We start from the raw sequence: 26,877 nt of genomic DNA on the forward strand, positions 1-26,877 counted from the left end.
GCAGCTGTGTGGTCTGATTAGCAAGGGCCGGGTGTGATGTGCGCCCGAGTGAAAGGGAGAAGGACAAACAGTAACGGGGTCCAGAGTCCCGGCCCCACTCCCGGCCCCTTTCCCTCCTCCCCCAACTTAGCCCTGGCAGAAACGGGGAAGAACTCTCAATGGAAGGATACTCACTTCTACCACCTGCAGAATGGGGTCTGTGATATGAGTCCTCTAGAAAAACGGAGGGCCACTGCTGCTCCATTTGTGGTTGGAGACTCATGCCTGTTGCAAGGCAAGCCCTGAAAGGTGTCTCAAGGGAACTTCTTTGGACCAACTTGCTGACTAACCCACCTTTCCATGCCAACTGCAAAAAATCTGCCATCGGTGAGGGACTCTCCAGGCCTCCCCTAAGCATTTCTGTCCCCACCAGTCCAGGGGTCCTCCAACCAAGGGCCAGGTGTGTGTGTTCTCATGCCCCTCAAAGCCACCAGTACCGGTTAATTGTCATTTGTAACTTGAATAGCTGTCATGAAAACTAATGAAACGCAAGCGTGCAAAAGGGCTGTGGTTTCCGTGACAGTTGAGGCACGACGTTGGAAAAAAGACACCTGTCACATGAGGTGTAGCGGTGATAACTGTAAAAGTTCGGGGACATATGAGGTGTCTCGGGAAATTCTGCGCTGGGAGCACTTCACGATCTCTTTTAGTTCTCACTCTGAAAGAAAGAAACTGATATTGGAAAATGCAGACTATATCCTTTAGGGGTAGTTTATATAAGGCAGACGTGGAACCCGAGTCAACCCATGTCAAAAGAAAAGTCTTGGCTGTACATTGAAACACTGGCAAATGAATATGTATTTACGTATTAAGTTAAAATATACTATTTAACGTGCATCTGTGTATGTGTATGTATGCTAGAGTTATATGTGTATATTATATGTGTATATATAATTTTTTAAAAATAGAACGGCCTCGGATCTTCAGGACCGCGGATGAGAAGTCTCCGGTAAGTGACCAGCTCTATCTCACTTACTGGAGGCTTCTGTTTCTTTCCAGCAGCGCCAGGACACCCGGGTGCTCCCGCTGCGCGTGTCGGGGCAGCAACTGGGACCTGTCCCCGGCATCCCTCCTCCGATCGCTGCCCAACGAGCGAGCCACCCGCCGGGCTGTTATAGCCTTACTGCCGGGGACCGGGACTCCAGGCCGCCCGGGTCCCGGGGCCGGGAGCCCGCGCGGCGCCGCTGTCATTCCAGCAGGGGGCGCCGTCCGGCCGCAGTGGCCGCGCCGGGCAGCGCTCTGATTGGTTGGAGGCCGCGGCCCGCGCCCACTCCCGCCCTCCCCGTCCGCTAAGTGCCGCGGCGCGCCGGCTCCCGCCCCAGTCTGCGGGGCCTCCCGGGCAGCTGCGGGGCCGAAGCGGCTAAGAAGAGGGGATAAGACCAGGGCAGGAGAGACCCGGCCGGCCGGCAGAGCCCCGTACGCCCAGCAAGATGCTGTCCTGGCGGCTGCACACGGGCCCCGAGAAGGCCGAGCTGCAAGAGCTCAACGCCCGGCTCTACGACTACGTGTGCCGGGTGCGGGAGCTGGAGCGCGAAAACCTGCTCCTGGAGGAGGAGCTGCGCGGCCGGCGCGGGCAGGAGGGCCTGTGGGCCGAGGGGCAGGCGCGCTTCGCCGAGGAGGCGCGCGGCTTGCGGCAGCAGCTGGACGAGTTGAGCTGGGCCACGGCGCTGGCCGAGGGCGAGGGCGAGCGCGATGCGCTGCGGCGCGAGCTGTGGGAGCTGCAGCGCCTGGGCAAGGAGGAGCGCGCCGCCCGCGGCCGCCTGGACGCCGAGCTGGGCGCGCAGCGGCGCGAGCTGCAGGAGGAGCTGGGCGCGCGCGCCGCCCTCGAGGCGTTGCTGGGCCGGCTGCAGGCCGAGCGCCGCGGCCTGGAAGCGGCCCACGAGCGAGACGTGCGGGAGCTGCGCGCGCGCGCCGCCCGCCTGACCATGAGCTACCGCGCCCGCGCCCCCGGCCCCGCCGCGCCCCCGCCGCGCCTGCGGGAGGTGCACGACAGCTACGCGCTGCTGGTGGCCGAGTCGTGGCGGGAGACGGTGCAGCTGTACGAGGACGAGGTGCGCGAGCTGGAGGAGGCGCTGCGGCGCGGCCAGGAGAGCCGGCGCGAGGCCGAGGAGGAGACGCGGCTCTGCGCGCAGGAGGCGGAGGCGCTGCGGCGCGAGGCGCTCGAGTTGGAGCAGCTGCGCGCGCTGCTGGAGGAAGAGCTGCGGCGGGTGCAGGAGGACTACGGGCTGCAGGCGGAGGAACGGCAGGTCGGTGCGCGGGGACGGCCCCACCCCGGGCCGCGACCTGCGGTGAGGGCGGGGGAGCGGCGGGGCTCCCTGGAGCCGTTGCGTGCGCCCGGGGCGTGGCGCCGCCGACGGGTGGGGCCGGGCCAGAGGGGGGCCCGAAGGGCCCACCCCCCCTCCGCGGCGGCTGGGCGCGGAAGGGCCCCCGCCCAGCTCTGCGTCGGGGCCTCGGGGTCCCGGCGTCTCACCAGCCGTGGAAGAGGAGCGCGGTTTGCGGGTTAGGGTGGCAGGTCCCGGCGGAGAGTCCCGTCCCTGTCATCTTGTTAGGTTGTCCGTTTCTTTAGATCTTGGCCAGGAGCGGGTGCATGCTGACAAAAGACCCAGGACCCAGCCAGCTCTAGGCGCTCTTTCAATTTCCTGTGCTTCGTGGACCGAATACGCATAAAAGTCCAGCAAGAAGCCCCCTCTGACTTCCAGAAGCGACGGCTCGTTCCTTCTTGGCTAGGTCTCGGTGTTGGGAGGTGTCTCGGCAATGTCAAGTCCTGATCGAGACAGCCCCTTGGCTCTAGGGCCGCCCTGGGAAAAACTTAAATAGTTTCCTAAAACGGTTTTTATTTTGCCAGAGTGATTTCCCAGGAGGAGGCAGCCGGTTTGGCTCTCTGGGCCACTGCCTTGTGTCTTCTTGGGAGGGGCAGTCACCTTCATGCAGAAACGAGCTCCACGGGAGATATTTTTCTCACCGTCTCACAAGCAGACATCGGGTCTCTGGGTAGTGGAAACGTTGTGGAAAGGGGCTGGGTCCCTGTGGCAGGATGTAATATAAACGGGTACTATAAAAGTGCGCGGTAATAGAAACAGTTACTATTTCAGAGAAGCGAAGCTCAAACCTCTGACACTGACAGGGTGACACCTGTGGCCGATTATTGTCCCCGTTCAGTACTAGGCTTGGCCCTGGGCCTGCCTCCTGGAGGCCAGAGTTGAAAAATACCCCCAAATCGTACTCTCCGTGGTTCTCAGGGCGACAGTTTAAAATAACAGCCTCACAGGTTCAGAAATATTTTAAGGGGATAATTTGTAGCTTGGAGTTAAAGATTTGTGGTGGAAGAATTGTGTGCTTTTTTTTTTTTTAAACGCAAGGAGTAAAGGGAACACAGTGGCTTTGGCCTTGAGGACTGTGGTGATGTGACAGGTGTCCACAAATAATCAGCAAATATCTATTGACTACTCCTAGGTCCTGAGCACTGCCTTGGGGTTTCAGTATTCAAAGAGCTGGAGTCTAGATGGGAAATCCTATAAAGCACTACCATACGAAATTGTTTGGAATGTGGGTTTTGTTGGGCCTCTGCGTCATAATTTTCAAAATCACCCCCCCACCCCCACCCCAGCCCGGGGTTGTAGGTGGAGCAAGGACAGGGACTGGCTGAAGTGTGTGCTGATTTCCAGCACTTACTCTAGACTCCCGAGTGCTTCCCTCGCCCATGATGAGGGCCAGAGAGGCTAGTTCCACAGGGCCCCATGCTCTGTTGAGCAGAAGTGAAATAGCAGCTTAGTGTAGAAGAGACTTCAGTGGGGCTTTTAACCCAAAACAAGTGCCTGGAACCGCTGCTGCCGCCCCGAGGGCCCGAGCTGTTTCAGAAGGTTCGGAATCTGCTGCTTTGAGGTGTGTTGGGTGGGCCAAATCCTCACCATTCCCTTGTAGTCGGAACTCGCTTGGCTCATTTCGGACCCTGAAGCTCTGGTCACAGGGTTCTTTTTCAGGACCCATTCCCCCCTAACTAAATCTTAGTGCAACCTCAGATATGAACAGATAGAAAACAGCATGCTGCTCAGAGACAAAGCCCAAGTCCTGTACAGGCCACTCCCCCCCCCCAGTCACCCCGCCCCAGCCACACCTGCCTCCGGGACACTATGCGCTGTTTCCATCTCAAGACCTTTGAAGGCAAGGGATTTTCTGTGTTTTGTTTTGTCCATTGCTTTATCCCCAGCACTCAAAAACCAGGCTCGGCACTCTACGTGCTCAGTAGTGGTCGGATGAATGAATGAACCGAATGTGTGTACCCTGTGAGCTGTTTTTATTACCCCTGTTCCGCAAATGGGGAAACGGAGACACAAATGGGGCAGAGCCAGAATTCAGGCCCAGGCGGGGCGGCCAACTGATCCCCCCTCTAGACACTATAGAAACAGCAGAGGTGCGGGCTTGGGGTGTGCAGTCGCCATCACTGTCCGGCCCTCTGACACAGAGCTGGGAGGCTGCACCTGATGGGGACTAGCGGCGTAGTCCGCCTGGTGATAGCTCTCTCATTGGAATTTGCTTCTTTGCCGTAAAAGTAGGGAGCAAGGAATGTTGACGGGACTTGGAATTTTTTTCACTTCCAATTTGTGTAGGTTTCATCACACTGAATGTTCCCTTATCCGTAGCTCGAATCTTTCCCCAGTTAGTTTTAAAGCCACCCAATTTCAGATTGCATTCCCAAAGATTCAACACCAAACCACGAGCATTTTTTTTTAAAGGGTAAAAATACCAGGAGTTTTGTTAAAGAGTAAGTATCCGTGATTTAACCCCGAGTCCTTGATTTCTTCAAGTTCTACAGAAGCTCGTTCTGGGGAGACTGAAAATATCATAAAACCGGGTTTAACTAATATACTTTAGTAAATGTTTCATTACTAAGAGTTAGCCTTTATCAAGTGCTTCTCACGTGCCAGGTACCCCAGGAACCAGGCCCTTCACACGTATTCACTCTTAGTCCTCAGCGCGATCTTATGAGGTGGATCCTATATTAGCCCCATTTCACAGATGATGAAACTGAGGCACATAGGTCACCTAGTGGGTAAGTAGCTAAGCCAGGGTTCTCCTCAGGTGCCAGTGTCTGAGCAACTAAAAAGGGACCCAACATTTCCTCTCTTCTCTGTTTCATCAAAGAGAAACCTTTAACCAGGATTCTCTCTGCCTTCAGAGAATAATGGTAATTGTGCTTCCTAAGGGCCAGCCCAGAGGGCCCCCATCCATCGGAAGCCCCTAAAATACTTTTTGACCCTCCCAGCTGGGTGTTGTCAGAATAGTTTTCGGGTCAGATGTGTTTCATTTACTTTTTGGGTACCCTGTGGTTTAGTGGGAACTCTCCCCTCCCCCACTCAGTGCCCACTGCCTTCCTGGTTCGGGGCCTCCTCGGCAGCCCAAGATCACCAGATGACGGCCGGGACTGTCTTTCTGGGAAAAGTGGTTCTTCCCCTAAGGCCTATGTGTTAGGCCCCACCCTCCAGACCTGCCAGAGAGGTTTGCTGAACTGACATCCGAGATCACTTGAAGCCAGAGTAATAGACCCTGTCTCCCAGTTTGCCGGAAGAAGTTTGGACAAAAACTCAAGACACTTTTGGTTGACTCTAGCCTTACCCCTATAAACACTGAGATTTTTGCTTATGAAACTGAGCTCTTAGCCTTTTGAGGCTGACTATAAAAGGCGTCCAAGTCCCCAAAATGTGACTGAATGAGAACTTTCTTTTGACTGGAAGGGGGATGGGTTAGCTGCCCCGCCTGGGCCTGAATTCTGGCTCTGCCCCTGTTTGTGTCTCCGTTTCCCCATTTGCGGAACAGGGATAATAAAAACAGCTCACAGAGTACATACATTCGGTTCATTCATTCATCCGACCACTATTGAGCATGTCATGTGCCGAGACTGGTTCTTGAGTGCTGGGGATAAAGCCGTGGACAAAACAAAACACAGAAAATCCCTTGCCTTCGAAGGTCTTGAGATGGAAACAGTGCATGGTGCCCCGGAGGCAGGTGTGGCTGGGGCGGGGTGACTGAGGGGGAGAGTGGCCTCTACAGGACTTGGGCTTTGGCTCTGAGCAGCATGGGGAGCCGCTTGGTGACTCAGAGCAGAGGTGAGTGGTGACCCGACTGTATCTAAACGCAGTTTCTCTGGGAGCTGTGTGGGACAAGAGTGGGAGCAGGAGAACTTTTTAGGGGACCTGTGTACTAATCAAGGCAGGACATGCTGGACGCTTGGGCCAGGGGCAGCAGTGAGGGGCTGAGAGGGAGCTCTCCTCTGAGGTTGAAGCCCACCAGGGTCTGCGGATGGATGCAGTGGAAGAGAGGGGGAGAAATCCCAAGTCGACTCCAGTGCTTGTGGCCTCAACCACTGAAAAAAGGGAGTGCTCTTTGCTGAAGGGAGTTGGGAGCAGGAGATTTGGCCGATTTGGGTGGGAGATCAGAGTTCACTCTGAGATGCCTCTTAGATGCCCACCTGGTATTATAAGACATAATTCTGAGTCTGGAGTTGAGAGTATTATCTGGACTAGAGTTAGAAAAACTTAGCATTCCACTAATGCTTGTTATTCCAAATACATTGAGGTTTTGTGTCTCAGTGAGGTTATCACAGTATTTAAATTCCCTCAAGCTCTACCAGGCAGGATTCTGAGTGACTGTGACATTTGCAGGCTCTTCCTGTTTTGGCCGTGGGACTTGCTCAGCAGAGAGCAGCTCCCGTTGGGTGACGAGAAGGAGCTTTCTTTGGATCCACACCCCATCACGCTCTCCCTGGTACAGACCTACGTTGCATCATCACTTGTGATACCATCCAGAAGTTCCCGAAATAGCAACTAAAAAAGGTGACCTCTCTCCCCAGCTTTTATAACATTAGGTGGGACTGCTTTTGCTTGGTTAGAATCAGCATGCCGGGTCTCTTGCTCTAGTACCTCTGGCCCGGCCCACGGTTTGGAAACTTCTGGCAAAGTCAAAGCCGAGTTGAAGCTTGCTTCAACCGGCAGGATCGGTTACAGTCTCTGCGGAGACTGTTAAGAGCCAATAAGTTGTACTTACGTTCCCGCTTCCAAAAGTCAAGTAATTTTCCTGTGACAGTTTCAGGAGAGTTGAATCACACGGAAATGTGGTTGGAACTATACTTATTTTAACTGCAACACAATTTGGGTTTTTTTTTTCCCCCTCGTATTTTGTGGGGTGCAGACCTATTCTGTGCCCTCTGGGAAGAGAGAGAATCTTTGTGCCTACCTCTGGTTTGGCATGACGGGGAGATCCTGACCTGCTCAGGAGGTTTGTGGATAGAGAATTGAGTGCACGTGATCCTTTTTTTTCCTAAGTAGTTTAAAAATAATTGAAGTTCTCTTTAAAGAAAAAATTAGTACAGATTTCCAAGTGTTGATATTCAGGTTGCGTTTCTTGCAGTAGAAAGGAGTAATCTCTGGATGTTTATGGCTTATACTCCAACCTTAGACCTGGCATTATACTCCCTCTAAAATGGATTTTAACACCAAGACTTAACTATAGAATATCTGAATGTCATGGTTAAATTTTGGCAACCCTGTCAACTGAAATCAAGACTGAAATGGTCCGCGTTGGCGAACCTCACTGTCTACAATGCCAGTTTTGGAGGATATTAACATAGATCTACTCTGGGATACCACCCAGAGGTTCTTAAATTTACTCCTTTGCTTTAAAAGCTAAATGGTTTCAATTTTTGTTTTGAGCACGCTTTACATACACAAAGAGAACCTTAGCAGCAATCATTAGCTGATATAGAAGTCTTAGGGAGGCAGGATTATTTACATGCTGATTGTGCATCTTTTAAAATGGTGGATCCAGTGTGAGATCTTAGTTTATTCATTGGTTTTGCAGACCTTACGTATTTATTGCGGACCTTTAGCCTGGTGCCTTTGCTGGAGGGATTACAAGAGGAATGGAAATAGACTGTCTTATTTGAATTCCACAAAGATAAATGTCTAAAAATGTAGCCAGTTTAGTTAATTGTATTCAGAAATAAGGCTGTTTTCCATTACAAACCAGAAGTTAGAGAATATGGACTCATTTCAGTGTTTAAATATTTGCTCAGTTAATTATTCCCCAGAGCAACTAAAAAGTGTTGATGCAAAACTGTAACACAGAGTAATGCAAAACTATAAAATGGTACCGATGAAGCCACTGGTTATTAACTGAAAGATACTGTCGATTTAAAATAGCACATTTTTAAGGGGGTAGCAGGCATTCTCTTGATCATTTCAAGTCCAGTTCACTGATTGTGTGCTGTGCGACTTCTAGGAGATGGGCATTTTTCTCGAGAGGGGGGGATGCCCGAGGTGGCAGGCCATGCCTTTCAGTGTCTCCCAGCCCAGGGGGGAGAGAGAGAGAGAGATGGACAGACGGACAGACATAATTAGCCAGGTGTGAGTGGACGTGCCCTAAGGGCTGGGAGCATGACGTGAACACGTGAGGAGGGAGTGCTCATTAAGGACGTCTGCTAAGTACAGTCAAGAAAGAAGATTTATATCCTGGTCCGCATTGACATTTATGCCCGGAAGATATTCCTGTTTCATCTGTGTAGCTTTTCTAGGTGAAACAAAGAGTTCTGTGAGTGTACCTGCTTAGTGTTGGGGGAAATCATGAGTGTAGGGGAAATTCTGCTTCAAATTGGAGGGACTTCGTTTTAGATATTGCAGAAGCCCTTCGTTCTGGTCGGGGCTCACTTTGAATAGCATCCTCGTTGACCAGGGTGAGGTGTTGACTTTCCTAAGCAGCTGATGATGTCTGAACAGCAGAGATGCTTCCATGAACTTCAAAGCATTCCTTCTCCCTAGAGAGTAGGAACAGAACAGCCAGTGCCCTGCCAAAATTGTCCATGTGCAATAATAATAATTAAAAAAAAAAATTTTGGGGAAGAAATACTGTATTTAAAAATCCCCCTTACAATGACTGCATCTTTTTTTTTTTTTTTAAGGATTTTATTTATTTATTTGACATAGACAAAGTGAGAGAGGGAACCCAAGCAGGGGGAGTGGGAGAGGGAGAAGCAGGCCTCCTGCCGAGCAGGGAGCCCGATGCGGGGCTCGATCCCAGGACCCTGGGATCAGGACCTGAGCTGAAGGCAGACGCTTAACGACTGAGCCACCCAGGCGCCCCTAATGACTGCATCTTTAATAAGCCTAGAGATTTTTTTTTTCCATTTTGCATCCTGAACCGTTCGTACCTTCGGTTTGGCCAATCGGAGCTCCAGCCCTCTGATCTAAAAGCCCTTTGTTCTCTTTAGAGAGTGATCGCCTGCCTGGAGGATGAGAAGGCGGCCCTCACCTTGGCCATGGCTGACCGGCTGCGGGACTACCAGGAGCTCGTGCAGGTGAAGACCGGCCTCAGCCTGGAGGTGGCCACGTATCGGTAAGGTTGCCATACAGGGGCTGCCTGGGCGAAATCCCCCGTAGCCTCCGGAGTCCCCGGGGCTGTGTGATAGTCAGCAAACCGCTGGCATGGCCAGGCGAGGAGTCCAGGGCCAGAAGGAGAGGAGGAAGACTGGCGCCGCACTTAGACCGCCAAGCAGATGCCCCCCACGCTCCCCGTGATGGGGAGCTCGCGCTCTTGCCTGGGGCTTGTGTGTCCTGGGCACCGGGCAAGAGGTTTGCACCTGTCAACTCCTTGGATCCTAGGAATCAGGTACTGTATTTATAGGGGGACGAACTTCGTTCAGAGAAGTGAGGGAGCTAGAAACTGGAGGGCCAGGACTCAGACCCAGAAAGTTCTGCGTCCACGTGCCCGTCACACTGTGGCTTCAAATCCCAGGGCCCTGACACCACTCCCCATGGGTTTGGCCTTGAGGCACCGCATTTCTGCCAGATGAGCCTGGTACTCCAGGCAGTTGGCTTTGTTTGTTAAGATGATGACTTGAGGGGCGCCTGGGTGGCTCAGTTGGTTAAGCGACTGCTTTCGGCCCAGGTCATGATCCTGGAGTCCCGGGATCGAGTCCCACATCGGGCTCCCTGCTCGGCAGGGAGTCTGCTTCTCCCTCTGACCCTCTTCCCTCTTGTGCTCTCTATCTCTCATTCTCTCTCTCTCAAATAAATAAATAAAATCTTTAAAAAAAAAAAAAAAAAGATGATGACTTGAATTGGGGGTGAATGATCCGGATGAAAAATCTCAAAGCCCTCAAAGGGGCTGGATGCTGGGCGGGGCAGAGAACACAGTCTGGAGTCCTCGGAGCTGCCTGTGGGCCAGAAAGTGATGCTACTCCTTGGCTCTTCCCCTTCCTGTCCCGGGGGGGGGGCGGGGGGGGCGGAAGTGATCTTTGGTTGGGGGTGGTGCCCCATATTTCCTGCAGATGTCATGCTCAGTGAGGACTGGTACAGGGGGCGCCAGATCTCAGATACTTAGAGCAGAATGACTTTTGAGACACCCACGTTCCTCACTTGTGAGGATAGTAACAGCAACTAACATCCTCGAGCATTTACTACAAGCCCTTTGCGGCTGTTCACTGCCCACGGTACCCTCGTGGGTGGATGGAAACCTCTCGCCCCTCTCACAGGTGAGGGCGGGGGGCCTGGAAGCCAGGGGCCCGGGCTGGTGAGAGATCTGTGCCTTGCCCACCAAACCATGTAAAGTGGGCACGATGCCCCCTTCATTCCCAGAGAGTATCAGAACATGAATCAGTCGTGGGTGTGACCGAGCTCTGGAAACTCTGCCTCTCGGCAGGTGGGTAGAAGACATGGTCATAATGCCATCTTCTGACAGCATCACCTGGAGGGGCTGAGAAGGGGACTAAGGTCCACTCCCTTGGTGAGAGGCAGAGCCCAGGCCTTGTTCAGCACTCCCTGCGGGCTGCCTATGCAGTCTTCTGACCATGACTTTGCTCTCAGAATATCCAAGTGGCCTGGGTTAAAAGACCGTATCTGGCTGGGGCATGCAGGTAGTCCGCCTTGCAGCCCTGGGCTAGCCTCCCTGTGTATTGCCTCAGCCAGCCTCTCATCAGGGCCCTTCTGACCATCAGGGAAGAGGGAGCAGGCTATCGGGCAGTCCCTGGCCCGGGCCCCAGGCAGCCACTAAGGGGCCACCTGGTGGGCCAGTCGGTGACCAGGGAAGACACCAGTGCCTCGAGATAGAGAGAGCATGAGAGGGGGGAGGGTCAGAGGGAGAAGCAGACTCCCTGCTGAGCAGGGAGCCCAGTGCGGGACTCGATCCCGGAACTCCAGGATCGTGACCTGAGCCAAAGGCAGTCGCCCAACCGAGCTACCCAGGCGCCCTCTTACGTGACTCTTCCTGTATTTCGTCTTGCTGCCTGCATTCTGAGAACAGGGAGGAAGTGCCCTGCCTAGGGCAAAGCAGCTCTTGGAAGAGCCTCCAGCTGGACGGAGGGGTGGGCAAGCCACTGGGGGCTCTGCTGGGTCCCCCTCTGAGAGCCGGGCTGTGGCTGGGTCCTGCGGAGGGGAGGGTCCTCAGAGGAGGCACCAGCCAGCTTGTCCTTCTCAAGGTCCATCTCCCACAATCTCCTTGGAAATCTCACGGGGTGGAAAAATCACAAAATGCAATCAAGCTGGGTCAGGTGATCGAAATCACTAGTAAGGAAAACTTCAAAACAAGCTTTATTTGGGGGAAGGAAGCATTAATCAGGACTTTTTTCACTTACTAGTGACCGAAGCCCTTCTCAGACTGGCTCAAGCCAACAAAGGCATTTATTACTCGCTTGATGGAGAAAGTCCCTAGTTTCAGGCACAGTAGGTCCAAGCGCAGTTGACAGGGACAGTCCCTGCTGCTTTCCCTGGTCTCTTCCTCCTTCGCTCTGCCCACGCCATGGCAGGATGGGCCCCAGCCAGCTCCCGGCTTTGTCCTTGTACGCTTGCCTCCCTACTCAGAGGGAGGGGCTCTTTGTCATCCGTCTCAGCCGAACTCCTGGGCCCTGCAGTCTGGCTCCATTGGGCCATGTGCCTGTCCCTGCCCCTGGTCAGGGGGACAAAGTGCTCTGGAGCTCGGAAGGGCCCACTCTCCCAGGAGCCACACGGGTTGACCCTGGGATAGGAGGTGCCCCCAAACTGGCACTGTCCTAGAGCAGTTACGAGGTTGTCCCAGAAGACCCACATCTGTGCCCGTTTTAGGTGACATCAATGTCCCGTGACTTTTCCCTACAGAGGCAGTTGGGTCTTCCTTGTTGTAATAGTTCTGTATGTTGGATTTGGAGACTTTGATCTTGTGCTCTCTCTGGGATTTGAGCCCTTTCCTTCCTTGCTCAGTCCTGCCCCTCGTTCTCTGTCGTGAGAAGTCGGAGCGCCTGGTGGGCGTCTTGCCTGAGCATCCAGGGCCTGACTTTTTTGGGAGGTAGTCCCACCCTAGCTTTTCTCAAGGGCATTGACGGGCAGCCTCTGTGCTCGCGTCGGCAGCCTGATTGTCAGCAGAGACAGTTGACGGCCTCTGTCTGTTCCTGGCATTGCTCTAACCCAATTAGGGATTGACTTGGCTACCTCCTAGGAATTTAGAAGGCCACAGGATTTCCAGGGAAGCGGGTGATTGATTTCACTGTATGTCTTTCTGACGTCCAAGTTCGCACAGGGAAAATGAGGAGCCTGGCTGTGCCCAGCTGCAGATACCAAGCCCAGGGGTTAGAACAGCTCCATGCCTACCCACCTCCCCGCGCTCAGGATTTAGTCTGGGAGGTGCCCACAGACCTAAAAGACATACGGGCAGTGCAATATAACCCATTTCTTTGTACAAGCCGAACACCTAGTGTTTTTATCACTGCCTTGTGTCCTGCAGATAAGCCCTTGGCATCTCTTACGTGCTCTTTTTTTTTTTTTTAAAGATTTTATTTATTTATTTGAGAGAGAGAATGAGATAGAGCATGAGAGGGGGGGAGGGTCAGAGGGAGAAGCAGACTCCCTGCTGAGCAGGGAGCCCAGTGTGGGACTCGATCCCAGAACTCCAGGATCATGACCTGAGCCAAAGGCAGTCGCCCAACCGAGCTACCCAGGCGCCCTCTTACGTGACTCTTCCTGTATTTCGTCTTGCTGCCTGCATTCTGAGAACAGGGAGGAAAATGCATATTTGTGTTAGTGCCCTTCTGCTCGTCTGACCCCTTCACAGGGGCCCACTTGATCTTTATAAATCACGACCCACTGTCTTTGAGGAAGTTGACCTTCCTTCCATACCCTTGCCCCAGGGAGTGCAGCAGGGAACCGTCAGCCTCTTGGGGACCAGGGCCCCATGCAGTGTGACTCCTCACCAGCCCTGTCCCAAGGCTGGCTGACGGTGTGGCTGACTGAGATCAGGTGGATTTGTCTCAGGTTTTCCCTGCAGTGGCCGTTCCCCTGGTGTTGCGGAGTTGATGATTAGCATCTCACGTGTAAGGGAAGGGGCTGTGGCTCCTTCGAGTTGGAAGCACAGCCCAGTATAACTGGAATTTGTCAGCTATGCTGAGGCCAGCTCTCAAGTGTCACACATGCTTCCGAACCCAGATATTTGGCCCTTTCCGATTAGCCTTCACAGTGAAGAAGAGATACTGCTAACAGAATAGTATCATTTATAACTAAAGGTAGACTTAGAGTTGATAAGTAAAGATGCAGTTTAATAAAATAATAAAATTCGAACAAAGCAAACTCCAGCGTCTAAGGCTGGAGGAGCTCCTCAAACCTGGTGGGCCAGTCGGGGACCAGGGAAGACACCAGTGCCTTGTTTGGCGGGTGGGCGTGAGAATGAGCCCTCTCCTCCCGGGGCTGGCTGGCTAATGCTGAGATACCAGGGAGAGCACAGGAGAAGGTGGGCCGGCCCAGGGGCCCGGGCTCGCCCTCATTGGCCTGACCCCAGTGAAGTTACGTGGGGCTGGAGGGGCGCGTCCAGCCCGTACGTAGTCACGAGGCTCTTCCTGGAGTGGGAGTGTTTACACTGGCCGGCGAGCAGGGAGAGGGGAGATGCTCTGACAGGACAGCGTGTGGTTCTCAGCCTCTTCAGTACCTGGGGGTCACCTGATAAAGCATCGGCCCCTGGGCCCATTCCTGGATGTTCCAATCAGCTTGGCACAGGATGGGCCCAGGCATGGTGCTTTTGCAGCTCCAAGGAGGATGGTCAGGTGCGGCCAGGATAGAGAACCACGGGTGCAGGGCCTCACCGCTCCAGGGGCCCACAGACTGACGGCTTTGGCATCGCTGGGCGTCTCAAGCCTGTGGGAAATGCAGAACCTCGGGCCCATTCCAGACCTTCTGGTCAAGGCCGGCCCTGCAACAAGATCCCAGGTGATTCAGGGTGCACGCCACTGTCTACAGAGCATCCCGGGAGCATCCCAAAGGCACCAAGCTGGTCTCACCGTGGCCCAGAGGCGGGTGAATGATGGGCAGGCTGAGTGGTGTGCAGGGTGCTGCAGGGGGAGGGATGATGGATGAGGCCTGCAGCTCCGGCTTCTAGAAGATCACGTGGGAAGGGCTTCCAGGCCAAGGGGCCAGTCTGGGTGAGGACCTGAGGACTGAGCTCGCGTGGTATCTGTGGTAATGCCAGGCAAGCTTGGGTGTGGGGGCCTGGCCTGGAGGCATGGAGGGCTGTGTGTGATGGATGGACAAGACCAACAGACGTGAGGCCATGTTTTGTGAATGGGGCCCGTGCGCTCAGGCTGCTCCAGAGACGTTGGCAGGCAGGGGGGCGCACAAACCTACAGCTAAGTGTGGCTTGGTGTTGAGGGTCATGTGCTGTGGACCAGGCTGCGTGGATCTAAGTCGACCCCCGCACTGTTGGAAACAAGAAATGCCTCATAAGACACACAAGGGCAGGGTTTCTGGGGAGGAGAAGGGAGTTGTGAGAATTTGGGAAGGCTTCAGGAGGGAGGCGAGATTGATCGGGGTCTTGAAGGATGGTGGAGATTTGAACAGACATGCAGGAGATGGGGAGTGGGGGTGGCACGTGGGGAGGGACCAGTCCACTTAGGTAAAAAGCCAAACCAGATGATGAAAGAAAGTCCCATAGGCAGGTCACTGCCAACGAATAGGGTCAGGTAAAGACGGTTCAGAGGAGGGACCGAGAGCTTCCAGCCCAGGTTGGCAGGAGAGATTTTCCAAAGAGGTGAGATTTAAGTTGGCCTTGGCGGGGTGGGCAAGTAGGCGGCAGGAAGCGGACTGGCAGGAAGGACTCGGGAAGGAGCTCCAGGTGGATGAGTCAGATCGGGAAACAAGGAGAAAAAGGAGAGTGCAAGGTGGGTGAGCAGGGGCCTGGGAAAGGGGCAGCTGAGGCAGACTCCCACTGGCAGTGGGGGGTGGGGAGGAGGGGGCTGGCGGCCTGCTCGTAGGAGGACTGGGTGCAGGGAGGCCTCAGGAGGTCCCTGCAGTCCTTGGAGATTCAGGCGGGGAGGAGCTGACCCGGGGTAGCCAAGGCGGCCTCTGCGAAGGCTGACCAAGAGCCGGAGCCCGGCAGGGAGGAGGGCTGGGCGCGGATTGGGAGGCTCCTGCATGGAGCCCCTGGAAAATCTCTCCTGCCAACCTGGGCTGGAAGCTGTCGGTCCCTCCTCTGAACCGTCGTTACCTGACCCTATTCGTTGGCAGTGACCTGCCTATGGGACTTTCTTTCATCATCTGGTTTGGTTTTTTACCTAAGTGGACCTTGCCGTTCATCGTGTGCTCTGCAGACCAGACCACCAGAGGCCAGCCCTCCCTATGAGGCAGCTGCTCATTCACACCTGGTCCCTAATCTGAATATGGTGAAAACTGGGGCGGAGGCGCCATCCCGAACCCGCCCCAAACCCTTCCCACGGCTGACCTGAAGATCTGCCCCCAAAGCTGCAGGTTGGGGACTTGCAGAAGCCTGGCTAGAAAATAAATAGTCTCCTCTCCTCCAGCCCCTGCCCCTGCGCCCCCCCAAAGAAAGAGAACAGACCCCAGTCATCAGGAGTAAGGTGTTAGCAAATGTAATGGGAAAAAAAAAAAATTCAGATCTGAAACCAAAAAAATGCAAAAACCCAGGAATAAACTGAGCCCCAAACCCACAAAACCGTGGGCTCTGAAAACCGTGTGCGCAAGAGGCCCATCCTGGCTTTCTGATCTGGGGGACAGATGATGCATTCTCCCTCAAAATTGAAAAAAGAGGCCTTTTTTTTAAAAAAATATTTTGGGGCTGAAATATATAACAGTTGTTCTAAATGTCACCTGAAGAAATGGAAAGCAGAGCCAGACCAGTTTTCAAAAGAAAAGTACTGAAGGGAGTCTTGGCTGGCCAGATAAGAAAATGTAATGCAAAGATTTGTGGCCTGGGCTCTTTCAGGCAAAGTCCTTCTTTTTAAAGGTTAGGTTGGAAACAACAACGTCAGAACACGGTCTTTGTATGTCTGTACAGCGGGGGCGTGCGAGCTTCCTGTTTCCTCTTATGCTGGCTGGGAGCAGAAACCGCACGTTTCAACGGGAGGAAATAAATATTCCATCTCTGGATCCGGACTGCTCATAAAGCAATAGAGATAACTCCTGCCAATGGCAATTTGACCGTCATGATGGTATTTCTGGTCGCTGCATTATTGTGTTAGGCCCACCTACCCCTTTTCATGCACCTGTTCAAAGGAAAACAGTTCTTTGGAATTTCCCCAGCGCTTGGAGAAATACATTTTGTTTTGCTAAAACAAAATGTATTTTTGTTTTGCTCCTGTTTACTTAACAACCGTGTTTTAACACGGAAACTCAGCTGGTTATTAGGTGAAATACTTGAAATTAATAAAATCTTGTAGTTTCAAGGGGAGGAGGCTGAGGGGGGTAACCATACATTTGCTTCCCAGCCTTCCCCACATCCCTGCAGAAACGGGTTGCTCTCTGTCCGCCAGGATTTTAGGTTATCCGCCTCTCTTCCCCTCTTGGGACTGTTTCAGTCAACTGAAAATCAGCTTTCTTCTCGGGTCAGTAGATGATGATGATCATGATGATTGTGACCATGGATTGAGCCCCTGTTCTGTGACAGCCGTTGTTGTGAGAACTTTCCAGGTAGCTACCACCACACACCTGTGAATCCTGCCTATTTCAGCAATGGGGAAACTGAGTGACAGAGGATTTGAGTGGCTTGCCCAAGGTCACAGAACTAGGAAGCGGCAGGCCCAGGATTTGAATCCAGGCAACCTGACTCGGGAAGTTTCTCCATCAACCACTCCCAGGGCTCCTTATCTCTGTTTTATTAGTAATCTTGGTCTATCTGTCAATCATTTGATTTTTTTTTTTTTCCCCCAGTCTCTAGAACAGATGGATAGGCTTTGATAAGTGATTTAGAGCTGAGCGCAGAAGGAATGACCCGGAGCAGCACGGCCTCAGTATTATCTTCGGTACGCCGCCTGAGGTGTGGGGCAGGGCCTTCCCAATTGGGATGGTGCTGCTCGTCGTCTCTCCCTGCTTCCCCTACTGCACCCAGCCGCTGGGCGGCAGGCTGTCCCGCACCCTCTCTGGAGCTTGGAGGCCAGGAGGCCCTTCTGAGGCTCCTTCTCCCAGCTCCCTCCCCTTTCCTCCCACCACTCCCCACCTGTGTTTAGCCAGGAAGCACTTTGTGAGCCATCCCGGCCGGCTCCACTGGCATCCCTTCTGGAAGCATCTTCCGACTGTCCCTCTCCCTCACTCTTGTCCACATTTATCGGGGACATGGGCGTGCCTTGTGCCCCCAGGGTGGCATTACAGCGGACATGCCCTGAAATTCCATTAGGATAGTCTATCCTGGACAGAGAGCCCCAGCCCACCCTGGGCCCTGCTCGGGTGACCAGTGACGTCTTTTAGGGCCTGGAGCCTGGCCAGAGGCCACATTATAGCTCACTTACGAGCTATGGATTGGTCTCAGACTCCTTAATGAGGCCAGGGACTTGGTTTTCCCGCACATGTTTGCTTATTTTCCTGCTTAAGAGGCCACCAATCTGTGGGGCTGTATAAAATGTTCACTAATAGCTCATGATTCAGGGGGTTGGCATTTCACACAGTCACCACGGCTTGGAGGCCGTTCTCCTCCAGCGCTCTCAAAATAACCAGAGAACGCTCTACCCTTTTCTTTAAAGTTGCATGAGTCTGTTCCTTAAAAATGTGCCCTTTGGTGCTTTTGAGGAACTTTCTGGCATCTCCAGAGTGATTCTGTTTGTGCCCGTCTCCTTAGTCCTGTGAGCTGTGCTGGTGGGGCGCAGGACGCCACCTGTGTCACGAGAGGTGACACTAATCCCGCTAATTAAGGCGGGAATTAAATGACCGGTGCCTCGACTGTGCCGGGTGCTGGGGGGCGAGGGGAGGGGGAGGTGACCCACGCCCCTGCCTCCCAGGAGCCAACCCTGCAGAGGGGGACTGAATTCCTCCCCAGGAGGAGCTTCGTATGCTCTGGGAGAGCCCTGTAGGGGGGTTTTGATGGAAGTCACCAAAAGATGTTGAATATCCTGCATTAATATGTTCAGGGAGGGGGTGTCTCTGGGCAGGATTTGTTCTTTTGAAAGTTTGTACGCAGTGCTGTTGTCTTGGGCCTGGCAGGGAGGTCTGAGCAGCTCGTGGGGCCGGGTGCCCAGGCGGCCTGGGTTCCAGTGGACTCTCCCTGATGGGGAGGGAGCTGTGTGCCTTTGGCCAAGACACTGTCCCTGCACTCAGTCCTCTAACCCCAGAGCTGGGGATGCTTACCGTTGGCCCTGTGTGGGGGTTGCTACAAGGGCTTCCTGGCATAGCGGAGGGGAGGGTCCGAGCCATTGCTTTGTGCCCAGTCTTAGCCAGGCCTGGTGACCAGCACGTGACCACACCCACACCCTCGGGGGGGCATGGGCGCCCGCTCCTAGGTAACCAGCGCATCCTACTCAGGGTCCTGAACTCAGTCAAAATTGGATGGTGGTTAGGATTTGCCCTGAGAGAGGAACTAAAGCTTTCGTCTTTGAGAGGTGAGGGAAGCTGTTTCCCCCAGCCCCCCTGCGCTGCCCTGTCACTGAGCTCTCCGCTGACCCGGACTCCTCACGAGCACTTTCTGTCCTGGCTGGGGCGGCTCAAGGCGGAGGCCCCGTGGTCCCCGGGGTCTGCCCACTGCTGAGCGGCCCTAGGGAAGATCTGAAGTGGAATTTGGCCTTCTCACCAAGCCCCGCCCTGGACGCTGTGGCTTGCCCCCTCCTCGGCGAGCTGTCATCCTGGGGCACACACCCCCAGTGTCCGACTGCTACCCTGACCCTCCCTCTTATTATATACAGACCGCAGAATTTTCTCGGTGATGGAAGCTATTTGTGTTCCTGGAACCTAAAACGCTTGGTCATGAGGATGTGGGATTAACGGTTTGGTGTCCTGTTTCCTGGCTTCTGCCCCGAGTGGAAGGCTCTGGACCTCGGCCCCTCGTCTTCCTAAACGTTCACATGCGTGCACCTCAGCCTCTGCTTCCGAGTGGAGTCCCACTGGCCATTGTCTTTGCTTCCTGCCGCAGAAGGGCGCTCCCTGGCTGTCCCCCCCCCCCCCCCCCCCCCCCCCCCCCGTGGGGTTCTCGCCTTCACGGGGCTCGCTGCATCTGAAGCAGAGGGAATAGAGCTCGGCGCCGGTTTGCCCAGACCACTGAGTCCCTCCCCGCATCTGGCGTCGCTCCCCTGACTCCGTGCCCAGCTCTCCGTGGTAATATCGCTATTTCCAAGTGGGCCCTGCTTCTGGTTGCCCTTTGCCATGCACAGTGTATTCCTTGGAACCGAAGGTAGTGACGACTTCCCACTCTGCTCTAGCGACCAAACAACTGTTGTTCCCATAGCAGCCGGCGTCCTAGGGGGTCTCTCTGAGTGACTGGCCTCCGGTGCCGACCTTCGGGGCCAAAGCCTGCCCCTCCGCTCTGTCCCTGGGGCTCCGAGTTGTGCCCGTGAATGACCGCTTAATGATGAGTCTGCAGTTTTAGACTTCTAGACGTGGCCGAACGGATCAGCCACCCAAGTGCTCTTTGCTGTTTTATTAAAGGAGATAATGGGATGCTTCTGTGGTTGCCCTGAGACCCCTAGGGTGGTGCTGGTGGAAGGAGGGGGGCGGTCTGCAGCTATTCATTCTCATCTGCCTGCCCGCCTGCCTTCCATTCTCTCTCCTTCCCTTTAGCTCTAAGACGTCCCCAGGGAACCCAGCATGAGAACACACATGCCATCTGGCCGCCTTACTTACTAACACATGGCAGTCCCTGCCCTGCTCCTAGTCAGCCCCCAACCTGTGACTCCAGGACGACCCCAGTGGGGGTTGTATTCGCTCTGGGGCCCTCTGGCCCAGGGTGACCTGCCATGCATGGGCCCCTCCCCGCTTCCCAGACAAGCCAGACCCCTGACCTCCCCTCTTGGGCCCACACCCGGTTCTAGCTCCTCCTCTTTGTCCTGGGTTTGGAAGGGCTTGCCTCTCCAAAACTTCTGAAGCCTTCGCCGCTCATTAGGTTCATCGCTCTATCCAGCCAGGCCCACTGAGCGGGTTTTGCATCCTGGTGGTGCAGTATCTTCAGACACGGGTCCTAAAACACGGGACACTATGACAGTGTGGTCACCGACCGAATACTACATGCTGTGGCTTACAGCAGCATTTCTCACTCTTCTGTTTCCTGATGAGGTTTTGTTTGTCTGTTTCAATTATTTTTACAGAGCCTTACTGGAAGGAGAGAGTAATCCAGAGGTATTGGTCTTGACTGAGCGCCTTGAAAACGTGCCACAAGGTAAATAGAAGAAAAGCTAATTACTTAATTTTAAGATGTCTTCCATCTGAGCAGGTTCATTCCATGGCTAAATAGTAAAGCATCATTTGTCTGGAAGAATTGGGGTTAGATATGATTTTTTTTCAGGTGAGTGTCATTCATCTCTCTCTTAAGTACCAAATAGATTTTATTTAAGGGGTCATGGTTTAAATAAGAATGTACATGGGAATGCATGGAAAAGTGCTTAGTAAACTCATTTATTCATCTGGCCAGTGTGAGGAGGGAGGAGAAGGTGCTGCTGCCGAGGCGGGAAGCGTGAAGGGCGAGGAGCCTGGACGGGCGCTCGTGTATCACCCCCTGTGGAGGGAACGCCTTTTACAGACCGAAAACTTGCAGCTTTAGCACAAGTATGGGGCGGTATTACTTTGTGGAGCAGGGAGTCAACATTCTGGAACTTGCTCCCCCGTGAGGGGCAGAGGTGGGAACGGTTATACCGTTCGTATTACCCCGGGTTGGCCTGGACAGCTCATGTTGATGCGTGTGGTGCAGGTGTCCCTGGGTGCCCTAAGGTCTGTCTTGATTGAGGCCAAAAGCTATGGAATAAAGCTCATATTCCCTATAGCTGCAGAACCGACAGAACACGTTAGCATTCATTAGAAGGACCCTAAGAACCTGTAGGATAACTTTAGAAAGAGAAAAAAAAAAGCTTTTAAAGTCCTGTAGAACTTAAAGGGCTTTCTGGCTGAGGAAGGGCAGACTGAATTATGTACAGTACGCTCAGGCTGTGACTCACTCAGCAGAGTTTCAGTCTCTTTGAGTGTTACCATATTTGAAATCATGGCACATTGGGAATGCATGTATTTGGTACTTCTATCAGGAGAATATTTGGTTAACAGCTAATCTGGAGAGATGGCAGATTCAAACAAAACAAAACACTGTCCATTTTTATTTTTCCAAAAATTGCATCCCTCTTAGGCACGTCCCAGCTTTGAAAGGTCACTGGGTGCAGAACCACAGTTTTGGTTGTAGGTATCCGTGACTGGTTCGGGTTTGGTCGTAGATGGCATCTTGACAAGTTTGCTTTCTGATCTTGAGAGTAAGGTTGAAAAAAGCCAAAGATATCATTCACCCGATTTCAAGGTTTACTTAGCTACATTTTTTTACTTGAGGGTACATGAGTCTTCACTTAGAAGGGAGAGAGGAGAAAAGGGCTGGGGCCAGACTTGGAGGGGAACCAATGGTTAGGGGCCAGGGCTTAAGGGATCACTGACAGCTTTGATCGTGGAGCCTCGGAAGAGCTCAGCAAGAGGGCTCCTGGGGAGCCTGTTAACTTGTTTCATTCACTGATTGTTTTGTCAAGCTTCTTAAAGGATACGGAGACAGTATTTGTAAACTAAATTTAGTTTGGCAATTACGGATTATGCTAAAAGCAAGTAGCATTAGGAGAAAGAGGAAGGGGCGCCTGGGTGGCTCAGTCGTTAAGCGTCTACCTTCAGCTCAGGTTGTGATCCCAGGGTCCTGGGATCGAGCCCCGCATCGGGCTCCCTGCTCAGCGGGAAGCCTGCCTCTCCCTCTCCCACTCCCCCTGCTTCTGTTCCCTCTCTTGCTGTGTCTCTCTCTGTCAAATAAATAAAATCTTAAGACAAAAGAGGACGGGTTGGGAACTCTTTTATGAGGCTTTGAGCTTCCAGATCATTCTGTGTCCTGTACGATATACGTGCCTGTTGACTGTTCACTGAGTAAATGTACAGATGTGTTCCTAGATAGTGAATTTATCAGTGCTTATGAAGACACTTACGTTTCTTTTGTGATATTGTCTAGAGTAATGCTGGCCACTTGCTCACAAGGTGATAGATCCTGAAACCAGTCTGTCATCTTTCGTATTTCTCGGTGGACCTTAATTAAAAACCAGATGGTTCCTGCACTTTTCCCTGGGTGTTCATCTTCTGGGGCCTCTCTGTTTAGGGAGTAGTATGTTGATCTGAAAAGAGGAATCTTCGTAGAAAATGTCCTGGCCTCGTCTCTCTCCTGTGTCCTGGGATCTGTCCCAAAGGGGCGCCTGGCTTTGGCTGCGGTGACAGGGAGACCAAGCTGGGGGAGTAGGCTTTACCCCACTCCCCCGGATGGGGTGTGGCAGGCACCAGGGGGCGCTCTCCGGGAGGATGGTGCTCCTGACCACCTTCTAACCACCAGAGGCCATTCCTAAGAGCAGGTGCCCTTGTGGTGGAGTTTGGACACGCCCAAGGTAGCACCCTCGGTGGACGATCCCGAGCCAAGCAGGAAGCCCAGTGGACTGCCTCCCACGCCCAGGATCATGATATTAAAACAGACCATAGTGTTGGTGCCTGGTTGGCTTCCTGCTCTGGCTCCTTGTCAAATGAGAAGTTTGTAAATATTGAAGTGTAAAAATAGATGAAGTCAGGGAGCTTTAGAAAAAGTTAAATTCTGCAGAACTTGTTGGCCCAACGTGGAAACCAGTGGCGAATAAGAGCCCATGAAATGGTGGAGGGACAGTGCATTGTTGTTTAGTAATCCTGTACTTTGTAATTATAAAGCTCTTCTCCGCTGAAATGTGTTAAAGAAACTTAGGTCAACAAAGTAGAGATGAATGTTTCCAAACTATCAGGATATTGTAAAATTTCAGCCCCGGAAATGGGCACCCCTGACCTCTCTCTCTTTTTTAAAGATTTTATTGACTTATTTGACAGAGAGAGGGAACACAAGCAGGGGGAGTGGGAGAGGAAGAAGCAGGCTTCCCGCCGAGCAGGGAGCCCGATGCGGGGCTCGATCCCAGGACCCCGGGATCATGACCTGAGCTGAAGGCAGATGGTTAGTGACTGGGCCACCCAGGCGCCCCCAGCCCTGACTTCTCTGATACGTGTACCATGCTCTGTGATCACACGGTCGATGTTTGTTAAGATCAGTAAGTGGAGAAAGGTATTGGCTCGAAGCGCATGTCATGCTCTATTTTATTGTAACAGGACTTTTTAAACTACCAAAAGAAATGATTTGGGGATTGAAAATCTCTCATTTTTACAATGGCCCTTCTGCCGTCATAGTACGCTTTTATGATGACCGATGGGATTTGACCTGTGGTGACGCTTTTAAGAAGAAAGAAGGTAATGATGCCTGTCCTTTTCCGCAGAGCTCAGGAGCGCGTCCTATCGCTACGCCAGCTCGGTGCTACAGAGGGAAAATGAAAGGAATCTGTTTGCCAGGCAGAAAGCACCCGCGGCCAGCTTCAGCCACAGCCTGGCGTGGCACCCGCACCTGCCGGCCCAGCCCGCCGCGGCAGGTGCTGCCGGAAGAGGCTTCCGAGGCTCAGAATATTCTTCCCGCACCACCACCCGGCAGGAAACAACTTACGAAGAAACTGCCGACAGGCGTGAGAAAACTGCCAAGAGTCAAACCAACTTCAGAACTTTCTCTCCAGCGCACAGTCTTTTAAGAGACCCTGAAGCTCTAGCGCAGACATTCCCCGAGAGGCCAAGAACCGCAAGTACGAAGGACGCCTCCACTCGTGAGGCCCGAGAGTCTGCCGTGGCCCAGAAGTCCTACCAAGAGCAGCGGGACGATGGGCCGGTAGGCGCTTCCAGAAGCACTTGGTCAAGTGAGAGGACCGTCATTGTGGGAAAGAAGACAGAAGCTCATGCCACGAGGGAGCAAGACAGAAACAGGCCAGGAACCGTCCAGACAAAGCGGGAGGAGAAAATGTTTGATTCCAAAGAGAAGGCTTCCGAGGAGAGAAACCTAAGGTGGGAAGAGCTGACGAAGTTAGATAAAGAAGCAAGAAAGAGAGAAAGCCAGCAACTGAGGGAACAGGGGAGAGGGAAGGAGTCGGCGCAGGAGAAAAGCGTGAGAGAGAGAGAGGTGCCGATCAGTCTAGAGGTCTCCCGGGAGAGCGCGCCACAGGCGGCCCCGGAAGCTTGCCAGAAGCCCCCGCAGGAGCACGCCCGGGATGGCACTGGGAGAGGCGTGGAAACCCGGGAGGCCCGGTTTAGGCTGGGCCCCGGCGACACCGCCAGCTCGCCGAGGGGCGAGTCCACGACCGAAACCATAGCGGAAAACATCGTGTCCAGTATCCTGAAGCAGTTCACCCAGTCTCCGGATGCAGAGGCATCTGCTGATGCTTTTCCAGACACGAAGGTCACTTACGTGGACAGGAAAGAGCTTGCCGGCGACAGGCAAACAAAGACCGAGATAGTCGTGGAGTCGAGACTGACGGAGGAGGTCGACGTTTCGGACGAAGCTGGCCTGGACTACCTTCTGAGCAAGGACGTGAAGGAGGTGAACCTGAAGGGAAAGTCAGCCGAGCGGATGATAGGAGACATAATCAACCTTGGTCTGAAAGGAAGAGAGGGGAGGGCAAGGGTCGTCAACGTGGAGATCATCGAGGAACCCATGAGCTACATCAGTGGTGAGAAGGCAGAGGAGTTTTCTACCCCGTTCAAAGTAGAGGAGGTGGACGATGTGTCTCCAGGCTCCAAGGGGCTTGTTGACGAGGGAGAAGGTTATGGAGGAGCAGATATCACGTTCTCAGGTAATCGGCCTAAGGAGACCAAGTGGCCCCAAGAGAGCGTAAGCCACGTCGAGGAAGTCACGGAGGCAGGTGACTCGGAAGGAGAACAGAGTTATTTTGTGTCGACGCCGGATGAGCACCCCGGGGGGCAGGACAGAGATGACGTCTCGGTTTATGGGCAGATCCACATTGAGGAAGAATCCACCATCAGGTACTCTTGGCAAGATGAGATTCTGCCAGGGACTCGGAGAAGAATAAAGAGGGATGATGGGTCGGAAGAGACGGTTGTGAGGCCACCGGATGTCTTAGAAGCTCCGCTGGAGGAAGACGTGGGTCGTACCCACTGGCAAGAGCAAGCCAGAAGCGGTGAATTTCATGCCGAACCCACAGTCATCGAAAAGGAGATTAAAATACCCCCCGAGTTCCACACGTCCATCAAGGGGGCCTTCAAGGAGCCCCGACACCAGCTGGTGGAGGTGATCGGGCAGCTAGAAGAAAGCCTTCCAGAGCGCATGAAGGAAGAGCTGTCGGCCCTCACCAGAGAGGGGCAGGGCGGGCCCGAGAACGTGTCCATCGACGTCAAGAAAGTGCACACCTCCGGCGGTAGGGCCGTGACCTTGGTTGCCGAAGTCAACCTCTCGAAAACCGTGGATGCCAATCAGTTAGACCTGGAGGAGCTGAGCAGAGATGAAGCCGGGGAGATCGAGAAGGCCGTGGAGTCGGTGGTACGAGACAGTTTGGTCAAGCGGCACAGCCCGGCAGCCCCCAGGAGCCCGGATGGGGAGAGCGCAGCGGAGGCCCCGGCTGCCGGCCTCCGCTTCAGGCGCTGGGCCACCCAGGAGCTGTACTGCCCCTACGGTGAGGAGGACGACGCCGGCAGGGCCTCCCCCGGCACCGAGCCGGCCACGTCCCAGGGGCCCGTGTCGGCCACCGTGGAAGTCACCAGCCCGACGGGGTTCGGCCAGTCGCACGTGCTCGAGGATGTAAGCCGGTCCGTCCGGCGCGTTCAGATAGGCCCCACTGGGATCTGGAGGACTGAGCACACCTCTCACGAGGGACCCACGGCAGAGGTGGTGGAGGTAAGTGGGGAAGGTGACCCAAGTCAGACAGCCGGCTCGGCAGCCCCCGCTCCCCCCCCGCCCCCCGCACCGGTCTGGGAGGCACCTGACCCTGGGTCCTGATCAAAGTCAAGGGGCCAAAGAAGTCCTCCTCCAGGGATCCGTCCCTGCCTTTCAGGGGGTGGGGCGGCCCAGGAGAGCACGGCCCCATAGAGCTTTCCACAGACACGGAGAGACACAGTGTGTTTGGCTCCAAACAGTCTCATGCTAAAAGGGAAGTCATTTTTCACGGCCCCATTTCTAAGGGCGGGGAGGGGTGGTGGTTATTTTCAAACCGCAGAGTCTGTGGGTACCCCAGACTTCTGTAAAGCTCCTTCAGGTAAGCCCTTGAGGGGGGTTCCATGAGTAAATCCAGGTCACGGCCCCCCTTTCAGACAGAAGGGTGATCAGGGAATGGCAGATCCACGAGGCAAGGTCAAAATTGGGTCTCCGAGGCATCTGGCCACTGAGCAGATCATTCCCTTGCCCGGAGCACTCAGGGACTCAGAAAGCAGTGCTCGCAGAGAGGGCTCGGCAGATGGGAGCCAGGCTGCTCGTAGGTACACAGTGGGCAGGGCGCCTTCCAAGGGGCCGGTTCCCCGTCACCTCTGGAGGCCAGTGTGGGAGATGCATCAGGGGCAGAAGAGGCATCGG

General features: G+C 54.0%; 1 protein-coding gene across 1 annotated transcript in view; it reads left to right on the forward strand.

The window, feature by feature from the left end:
• The first annotated feature begins 1,369 nt into the window (after positions 1–1,369).
• SYNM (synemin) overlaps positions 1,370–26,877 on the forward strand; it is a 28,666-nt gene continuing 3,158 nt past the window's right edge. The window contains exons 1-4 of the mRNA XM_025893157.2: positions 1,370–2,285; positions 9,299–9,423; positions 20,558–20,628; positions 23,753–26,205. Coding sequence (XP_025748942.1) covers positions 1,470–2,285; positions 9,299–9,423; positions 20,558–20,628; positions 23,753–26,205 — 3,465 coding nt within the window. The 5' untranslated portion in view covers positions 1,370–1,469. The remainder of the gene's footprint in view (positions 2,286–9,298; positions 9,424–20,557; positions 20,629–23,752; positions 26,206–26,877) is intronic.

This window comes from Callorhinus ursinus, unplaced genomic scaffold (assembly GCF_003265705.2).
Source record: "Callorhinus ursinus isolate GAN/ISIS: 27379988/994484 unplaced genomic scaffold, GSC_fseal_2.0 scaffold47, whole genome shotgun sequence".
Classification (NCBI taxonomy): domain Eukaryota; kingdom Metazoa; phylum Chordata; class Mammalia; order Carnivora; family Otariidae; genus Callorhinus; species Callorhinus ursinus.